At 34.2% G+C, this 10204-nt stretch overlaps 1 protein-coding gene across 1 annotated transcript; it reads right to left on the reverse strand.

Annotated features, from left to right (window-relative positions):
- Positions 1–887: 887 nt before the first annotated feature.
- On the reverse strand, positions 888–9858 carry LOC137918866 (2-phosphoxylose phosphatase 1). The gene is made up of 7 exons (XM_068761793.1): positions 9774–9858; positions 8751–8897; positions 5489–5627; positions 4211–4374; positions 3471–3545; positions 2646–2799; positions 888–2081 (listed from the first exon to the last, which is right to left on the reverse strand). The coding sequence occupies exons 1-7, from the start codon at positions 9847–9849 to the stop codon at positions 896–898; spliced, it is 1941 nt and encodes a 646-aa protein (XP_068617894.1). The 5' UTR covers positions 9850–9858; the 3' UTR covers positions 888–895.
- Between the last annotated feature and the right edge of the window lie 346 nt (positions 9859–10204).

Here is a 10204-nt window from a genome sequence, read left to right on the forward strand (position 1 = left end):
CATGAGCAGAGATCGGATATTTCACTAAACATGTGTTTGCTCATTATGAAAAACATTTTTGTTTAAAATACGTATGTATATACCTGCTTGTGCGAGTGGACAACAAACTAAATCCGCCCATTCTTTTTTAATTTAATATAAGAAGTAAATTCTGGTATATCTCTATTGTTGAGATACAATTTAAAAATGTATCTATAATATCGTCATTGGGGCCGTAGATGTTCACTGGTTGGAGGCTTACCAATAAATTAAAAATAAGACCATTTTGAAGCAGCCTTCGTTTAAGGTCTTCCAACGACCTTAGCAAATATTTATAGCTAATATATATCAGTAAATAAGGGCAACCATCTACGAAAAAGTAATCAATATTATAAAATAAATATAGACGGATTCAATAAGTTACTAATAGATAATCAATTATAGTACCCGACTATAAATATTGCACATCGACCTTTGGAAAAAACAATCTGCTAATTTCAGCTTCGTAGAACAATATCTCTGTCCCAAACTATGTGACATTTTGTCCATCGTGCGACAGAGATAACACACAGAAAGATATTTATCGCCAGGTATTGTACAGAGTTTTATCAGCAGGAAAGCAGGTGTAGTTCGCCGTCCCGCTCGCACAATAGCAAAATGCTTTTCAAACCTATAATAGAAACCTTCACTTTCGCGTTGTAAAAGTTTATTGATTAAGAAATCATAGATTTTTTACAACAAAAATGTTCTCCATAATTATAAGCTCTTAATAAATAAATATGCATTAATTTATACAATTATAACAGTTAATTGCGGAATTCTGGAAATCTTCGTCTTAATAGTGGTCAATACAATATGCAAACTTGATTTCAACTTTACGAAAATATTAATTCAAATATCAGGTCACATTTTAATATTAGAAGACATGTTTATCGTTACCATATATAGAGCATGCGTCTTTGAAATTACTAACATTGAAACCGGAGAAATAATCATCGTGGATGAACCGTACTATGTTTTCTATGGGACAAAGGTATGTGTTGTACATTTTCATGTCATCGGTCGGATCGATAACTTTCATTATAACATTTTGCTTATTTCTACAAAAACTCAACTTATTAGTTACATCCTCGCCATTATATACAACTCGGAAATAAAAATCCTGTGCGATGGCTTTCCTCTTCGTGAATTTAAATTCGTCACGCAAGTCTCTTTTTCTATACACTTCGAAAATCATTCTTGATGCATATTGAATGTTATAATGTTGATAACTGTTCAAACCTAGAGCCAGTATTAAAGCTTGAAGCGTTTTGTCATGACCCGAGTAAATCACATATTTAGGCTTATTCTCCGATATCATTCGTATCATATTCTGTACTATATTGTGTATAAGACCGTAAGCTAAAAGTAGACCTTTCTTTCTGTTGTGTAAGTTCTTCATCTCTTGCTTATAACTCCACTCTAAATACGCAAAAAGAGACATCACGTGTTCTTTTTGAATGCAAAAGTCTTCAGTATTCTCTGGAGTTGGTTCCTTATAATCTTCATCGAAGTCAGTATCCATTCTAGCATCGTTAGGAAAATTGAAATCGGCGTCTAGATTTTTTTTAACTATCACTACGTCTTCATATCCGTCTGTATTATCTAAGTACCTTTGCTGGTAATATATTAGCTTCTCCCTTTCCATCTGTGCATCGAAATCCAACGGTGCCTTTTTGTCTTTACTGTCATAATATTTCCCTATTATATCCCTTGCTTTTCTTCCAATCTCATTATTAAAATCTAAATGATTGTTTATATAATCTAATTCCATATTCAAAGTATCTATATCTACTTCAAGGAGATTTCTCGAAGCCATATTAATATTATGATATTTTCTTTGTTTTTTGTGAAGGGATAGTTTATCTTTAGTATGTGTTTTCTTCGATTTCTTTACACATGGCAGCGGTGCTTCGTGACATATGTACGCTAATAATGCGTCTCTAACTACATCTGCGTCAGTATGCTCTTGAGATTCAAACAGTACTTTGGACAGTTTGATAATGAGATCTTTGATTGCTGGATGAGATTCGAGTCTATTTTTCAATTGAGAATTAATTTTCCTGTTGAAGAAAATAATAATATATTCTATACAATTATTGTTATTAGTATACTATGAATTTTAATTAAAGCGTACAAAAATTAGCTTAAATTTTGTTGGTTGGTTGAAGTTTGTTAGCTTTGATGTTGCGTCTGTAAAAATTTACAACAATCGACAAGGATTTTTCGGATTAAAATAATGTAAAAAAAAACTTATCGAATTTTTGAGGGTTAAATGCAAATACGTTTTCTTACGTCGATATGCTTTAATTCCCGACATTTGATTTGACAAATCGAAATGTCTTTCGTCGGAAATATTAACCAGTTATCGGAGTAAACTCCCTTAGACAGACAATACTCTGCAAAATTAAATCTTTTTATTGGCATTTCTTAATCTTCTGCTTGTAATGCTAAATCAAATGCTGGGACATCGGAGGCGGATAAAAAAAAGTCCGATAACTGCCACGATGGCCGGTCTTCCGCTACCAGCGACTTCCCGCGACCTTGACTGTCTTCTGTACCCTTAATGGGGGTCGACATAGAATCGGGTAAATTTCAGTAAGTTGCCAATGTACGCTGTATATTACCTGGCCAGTACGTGCAGTGCATTGCAGGCGCAGTCGCGGAAACAGAATGCTACGCTATGAGCTTCGCGCGCCGCTGCGGCCCCGCCAGTGCTGCCCCAAGACAATGCTTGCAGCGACTGGAATGTCCGCCGATACCGTGTTGTGTACGCTACACCTTCAAATAATATATACTTCTATTGAATAATGCCTACCTAGAAAAAAATAAAATAAATATGTTGCCAGTTAAGAAAATAGCTTATTATTTTTACATAGGTAATTATTTAACGCTGAAAATTGCCACAGTTGGGACACAATTGAATGAAAGTAAATACTTCTTGGATGTTTGTATTCTAAACAGGCATATTGCCTATGAAATCTTTGTAAATAGATTTCCTAGCATTTGATGATTTTAGGTCTTTTCTAGATTAGCCATTGATAGTTGAAACATAAGCATCTGATTTTCTTAGACTTGTCCCTATGATATATAATGTTTATACAGCATTTATGTTTATTTGCTTCACAGTGTTTGTTTTGTTCTTACATATACAAGTTACCCTTCCCCCCTCCTTTCCCCTTCACCGACCCCTTATGGCCCCAACCGATGGCACGCTTTGGGCGAATTTGATTCTCGTGGAATTACCGGCTTGTTTGTCATTCCAAACTAATGCGTAAACTTTACATTCCTGTTAATTATAACAACTCATAGCAGACCAACTTAGTAATATAAAATATGATTTCTTATTATTTTTATATGCAATGGTTGGTTATTGTATATAATTTACATAACACTGCCGAGAATCGAACCAACGATCGTACTAATCTTTAAAGACAAGAAGATATACTCACTGGTTTCTTTCTTGCCTGACAATTCCATGTTCTCTGCACCCAATTTCTCGCTGTATGCTTCCCGTAATATGTTACCTATGAGGAAATAAATTTTCTTTTCACACTATATAGCAGGGATGGCCAAACTGCGGTTCGCGAATCTCCTACGGCTCTTTCAACAATTATTTTTGACTGCGATTGATTGTCGAATTATTTCAATATTTAAATTTATATAACCTATGTCAGCTCCTGGGGAATCGAAACAAATCACTGGTGTGAATAATTATTATTATTATTCCACCATAGAATTAGCGAAATCGAAACATCGATCATAATTAACAAATTAACAGGCATCTTAAGTGTTATTAGGAGTGCTGTCATATACGTGTGCATATATCTGACTTCAATACAAATATTTTGTACTTTTGTCATATAATTTCACTGAATATATTTTTTGTAAAAAAATATTCTTCAATACAAATATTTTCTACTTTTGTCTTATAATTTCACTGAATATAATTTTTGTAAAAAATATTCGTTTCCGTGTTTTAAATGACTCGAACTATCAACGAGCTTGGCCACATCTGCTATAAACTTTTACAGGCAACAAATAAGCTATACATTCAAGTATTTTACACCTAAAATCAATATATATAGTAGTATAGTAGTAGTATATTTCTGAATTAGGTTTTAAAAGCTATAAGTAACAGTAAATCGTAGCGTGTACAATAAATAATATTAAAAAAAATTACCATACATACCAACAGTAAGCATTTGAAGCAAACCACTAGGAGTGAGCTGTCCAAGAGCGCAGCGTGTAGCAGCACCACGAGGGGGCAAGGAAGGGAAATTGTGAAAAGGTCCTGGACCTGACACCCACCAGGCGCGACCAGAAGAACTTGCATTCGTAACAAACTCCTCATAGCTGTAACAGATGTTTTAGAATCTTAAGCAAACTATGTTTATGTTATGGGACTTCTTAAAATACTTTTGCACGGAAGGAGAAAGTGGGGGGGGACGTTGCTTAATGTGACTGGAGGTGACCCGATAGTGTGGCTCTAAGAAAACGTCACAATACGTTTAGAACAATTTGGAAATTATTTATTAATTTTTTATTTCAGATATTAATTAATTTTAATAACATTACTATTAAAAAATTAAATTTTGTTATAATTTTCCATTACAGTTACAGTGAGTCTAGCTTTAGGGAAAGGGAGAGGGAGAGGGTGGGTGGTGGCAGAGACTGTGCTACCATTTCCAGATCTATAATTTGTGTAAATATGACATGTACTTTATAAACACTGTTAATAAATAACTAGCGGCTATATGGCAAATTAAATACAAAAACATTTTATTATACATGTGTAAAAGCAGGCCTTAATGGAATTTATGCACGTATTTTGATAAAACCTGTGACGCAAAATTTGTTTTAAAAAAATTTGTAACAAATAATAATTTCTCTCTAAATGATGCTCTGAAGGTACTGTAACAATTCTTTATTAAATGTTATTTCGTAATTAAGTATAAGCCTACTGTATTATAAATAAATTTCTTGCAATTTGAGCAGTTTTCAGACAATGATGTACATCATTATTGTTTGAGGCTCATTTGTCAGTAAAATCCCTAAACTTTTATATCTATAAAGCAATCACTGAAATATCATTACATTAATTTTTTTATTGGAATAGGTCGGGCCAGTACCTTCTGGCAGTAAAAATTCTGCAGGGACAGATAATAAACAGTTATTAATTTTAATAAGTAGTAATTCAAATTTTCAAAACACTTTTTCTATGATGTAATAGAAGTTTTAAAAAAGTCATTAAAACATATATTATATCCTAATAAAACATAGATTTTTGGGTGTACCAATCAAAAATTAACATCAAAACCAATCACCCATATTATGTATTTAATTTTCTATGTGCAAGTAATTCCCATTTTGCATCCCTGCCTCATATTATTAAATATGATCACAGTTAAACTTACCTTACTTATTTAAATTACAAACAAAATTAACAATAATTCTACATTCGTCTTACCTTTTTAAAAGAGTGGACACTGGTTCGGTATCACATGGTAGTTTATCACCACCTTTGAGATGTGTAAGAGGCCCTCTATCTCCATGCCGAGTCAGTACCAGAATGCCTTGCAATAACCATGCATCATTGTCAACAGCCCCTGAAATGTAAACGTTTTTAATGTACTTTTTTCGCACTAAAAAATATAAAGGAACATAACAATTGTAATATCATTGAATTTAGTCTTTGGTATACATGAACACAAGATGTCAATATTAAAAAAATATATAGTAATAACAGATCATATTATCAAAAAGATTCAATAAATTTTATAGTGATTACCAGCCCTTCACAAATAATGGTACACACTATGTCGTCCGGCGACACCACAGTGGTGTCGTGTGCAAAACTTTGGCCAACAGCCGGCGACACCACGGTAGTGTTGTGCGCAAAAGCGGGCCAGCGGCCGGCGACACCACAGTAGTGTCACGCGCAAAATAGTATAAATAGTATCGCTCAATGCTCGGCGCTTCAATTTCGATGAAGCTGTACAAAGCCTAGACCGGCTAGCAGCACAACATCTAATACATCAAATGTCGGCGCTTCAGTATCTTTTGAGATTTGTTGCTGTTGAGTTCTGTTGGAGTTTTGTTTAGGTAACAATAAGTTACACAAGTCAAAAAGTTTTTTGTTTTTATAAGTACTTGTGCCTTTTCATCATGGCAGACGAAATACATGACACGATTATTTATGATGAATGCGCGGACGTCCTGTCTGACGTTCCGGACGATTTGGCCGATTCGAAAGAAAATATTTGAGATGAAAAAAGTGAAAATGGAGCAGAATCGTCGGAAGATACAAGACGAACGTTACGGTTACTAACTGATTCGGATGAGTCAGACGAAGAAGACAGTGCACTGTGGTCAGACTTTGATTTACCGAGGACCAATAATAAATTTGAAGGATCTCCGGGTTCAAACATATTTCCCAAAGATACCCAGAGCATCCAGGATATCGTAGAATTATATTTTGGGAATGATATATTTGAATATATTAGCAATTAAACTAATAAGTACTACAGTCAGAATTGCAATACAAGGAAACTGGATAAAAAATGCCAAATTTGTGGATGTTACGGCATCAGAACTGAGAAAATGGTTTGGGCTTGCTATCCTTATGGGTACTATAAAAAAAGCAAGGATCGATGATTAATGGTCGACGAATCCATTGTCACACCGATATTTCGCAAGACGATGACCTGCAACCGATTCAGACAAATATTGTTATTCTTACATTTTTCGACAACAACAAACCGGATGCCGACCGGCTTTTCAAAGTGCAATTCATAATTGATTATTTTTCAAAAAAGTTTAAAGACAATTGTAATCTAAGTGAAAACATTTCAATCGATGAAAGAATCAAAGATACCGTGGCGTGGACGGTTAAAATTTAAGGTTTACAATCCGTCGAAAATTACGAAATATATCCTATATTCTCATATACATTCGGATGCTGTATAATTTGGTTAAGGGATACATTTCTTCATTCAAGATATATTCCGGCGTTCGATAGCCTATACCAAAGACAAGAATGGAACTATTGGCATCGTCTTATGGAAAGTGGCATCACCTCTACATGGATAATTATTACAACAGTGTAGAACTTGCAGGGAATTTGCTTGAAAAGAAGATTCGAGTTTGCGGAACGATACGGCAAAATAGACGTTTTCCGGAAAAATTAAAGCGCGCAAATGTCAATGTATTTGAAGCTTATCATCAACGGAAAGGAGAAGTACTCGCACAGAGCCTCGAAAACTAAATCGATACGAATGATGTCTACAATTCAAACGCCACGTTGACTAACACTCAAAGAAAATATAGAAAAACCAATTACACAATAAAAAAACCGGAAAGTGTATCGGACTACAACAAATACATAAAAGGGGTGGACCGGGCAAACCAATATTTAAGTTATTACCCTATAAATAGAAAAACCATACAATGGTCGAAAAAAGTTTGCATGTACCTATTTAATTGCGCATTATTTAATGCATTCCGTACATGTCAATATTTCAATATCGAACAGAAGAGTCTCCGATTTCCGATTTTTTATTGAAATTTTCTGATTCGTGGATAAAAAACCATGTACCGGCTCCTGTGGAAAATTTGGAGGTTGCCACAATACCGCGTACGCATCATTCTGATCCTATTGATAGACTGTCCGGTCACATCAAGCAACACCAATTAAAACGTATATCAGAAACTAATAAACGTAAAAGAAGGTGCTGCCATGTATGTTCTAAAAATAAGAAAAGAAGGATAACAAATTTAATGTGCAAGTCTTGTGGAGTTGCATTGCTTCTTGGAGACTGTTTTGCTTCATACCATACGAAAGAAAAATACTGAACACCAAAGAGAATTGAAATAAACAAATATATAAAACAAACAAATTTTGTATCTATTTACTTATGTATATCTTCAAAACTTAATGAAAGTAAGGGAACAGGGTTGAGAACGCATGAGAACTAACGATGAGTTGATTAAAACTTTATAATTCATAATTTCCCGATAATGTCAAAAACGACCGGCGAAAAGCCAACTAATCCGAATTAGCGCTGGCGGCACCAAGCGAATAAATTTTTACGAAACGTGCGGATGGCAAAGTAGACCAGAAAGTAATATTGTTTCTGTAGACATATTTTACAGAAAAACTGATTGCTTTTTACCAATACGGCATTGAAAATTTGTTCACTTGATGGCAAGAGGTTGTTATGTGATAATGAAGGTGAATATATTGTTGATTAGGAATAAAAACTTACTAAAAATGTTGTAGTGTGAATTTAAGTTAAGAAGTCAACATTACTTTCCTGTCCCCCTAATAAATTGTGCTCATTATTGTAGCGCTACCTGCTTACTGCTAGCTGCTAGGTAAAGATGTAAGGTGGGGGCCGAAAAAAGACGAGCATGAGAACTACTGCAAGAATCAATAGTAGACTGACAGAATGGTGTAGTTAACACACCCCCCTTTTCACAGAATATGTCATCTACAGGAAACACTCATACAAAAAAGTCACATGAATCTTGTCTATTAGTGACCCTCATACACACAGGTAATCACATGGAAGTCACCTATAAGCAATGTTTATACACAAAGCTCAATATGCAGATATCATGTATATACAACACTCATAGCAAAAGTCTCAAAATATAAGTTGATTCTCTGTATGCAAAAAATTCTTTATTGATCCATTATTATAAAAACAGCTAAATGTAACATAAATTACCTTCTGATCCTCGTACAATATTATCTGCTGGATTACAGGCTTTGAGATATATCCTCCTGAACTTAGCATCACTCTTTGATATGTACTCATTAGGAGAGACTTTCACTGCGCTGGTTTCTTCACCTACTGATATGTACTTGTATACAACTGTAACAATATTAATTAAATACTAGATATACTATTATATATACTAGATATCATTATGTTGTCTGTGTTTGCATCGTACCACAATCACAATTTATTAAATAGAATTAATGTCTTAACAATTTTTAATCTGTGTCTTAATCATCAACAAACTATAGCCTTCCATAATTACCTGTTAATAATAAAACAAAACAAAATTTGGAAACTCCTCACTGAGTTTTGACTATTGTTGGGGTAAACATTTTATCTAAGAATAGATTACATAAAAAAAAATTTAATCAGACATCCTAATGGATAGTTCTCTTTCATAGATTTCTAACAGGATACCAGAGGAAAGCAGCCAGCATCCAGTGTCCTTTGACATCCATCACAGGATACATCATTCAGGATATTTTATCTAAAATATATTATACCCACTTTTCTGTGTTTGTTGTGTCGGCTAGTAGAACAAGGAAAGGAACATGTATTCACCACATAATTAAAAATAAGGGATTTTGATATGTGCTGTTTGAGCAATGGTAGCCCATCTATAGATAACTGAGACTAGCGATTGTGGGTCATGGGTTCAATTCCCGGGATACAATGTAATATAATTCACATATTGTGCATTAATTACATAGGATTGCCACTGCTCACAAACAAGTTTACAGAAGATGGTCAGCAGCATCCTCCGTGTACCCTAACGCCACCCTACGGCAACCCACCTGCCAAGCCTGACGATTATAGTATATCCCCTATAGACATATTTGATAGAGGCCTATGTCTTGCAGTGGACCTCTATCGGCTGGAACAACGACGACGAATAGTTTTTAAAAACAGACACAGAAAATGGTAGTAAGAAATATTGTATAAAAGTCATCAAACAGACCGTTTACCCACCAGTTATCAAGAAAAAAATCCATAAACTCATTCCGAGATAACAATAAAATGCTCTATGTTGAAATGAAAACTTCATTATTATTTAATATAGATACAGATCTTTCGAAGAACAGAAACATCACAAAATCATCATCTTATCAAGCTACACATACTATGTTCTTTCTGCTTATTACGATTTTCTTGATAAGATCATAGTCAATTTACAAAATAAATATCCAAACAATTTTACTTAAACTATGACATTTGACATATTAAACTTTGACATTTGACGTACAGTTGCTTAAGCCACAGAGATATTTTTTTTGGCAGAAATAGTAACAGAGCTGACAGACGTTCAAGTAAGAATGCACACTCGTTGCTCGAACACCTAATTCAATACGTCAAGTCAATACGCCTATTTCAAAATCGCCAAGCTATTCCATCAGCGGTCT

Source organism: Battus philenor, unplaced genomic scaffold (genome assembly GCF_028537555.1).
Source record: "Battus philenor isolate CCGP_79_NKW_IND1 unplaced genomic scaffold, ilBatPhil1.0.hap1 SCAF_15, whole genome shotgun sequence".
Lineage (NCBI taxonomy): Eukaryota > Metazoa > Arthropoda > Insecta > Lepidoptera > Papilionidae > Battus > Battus philenor.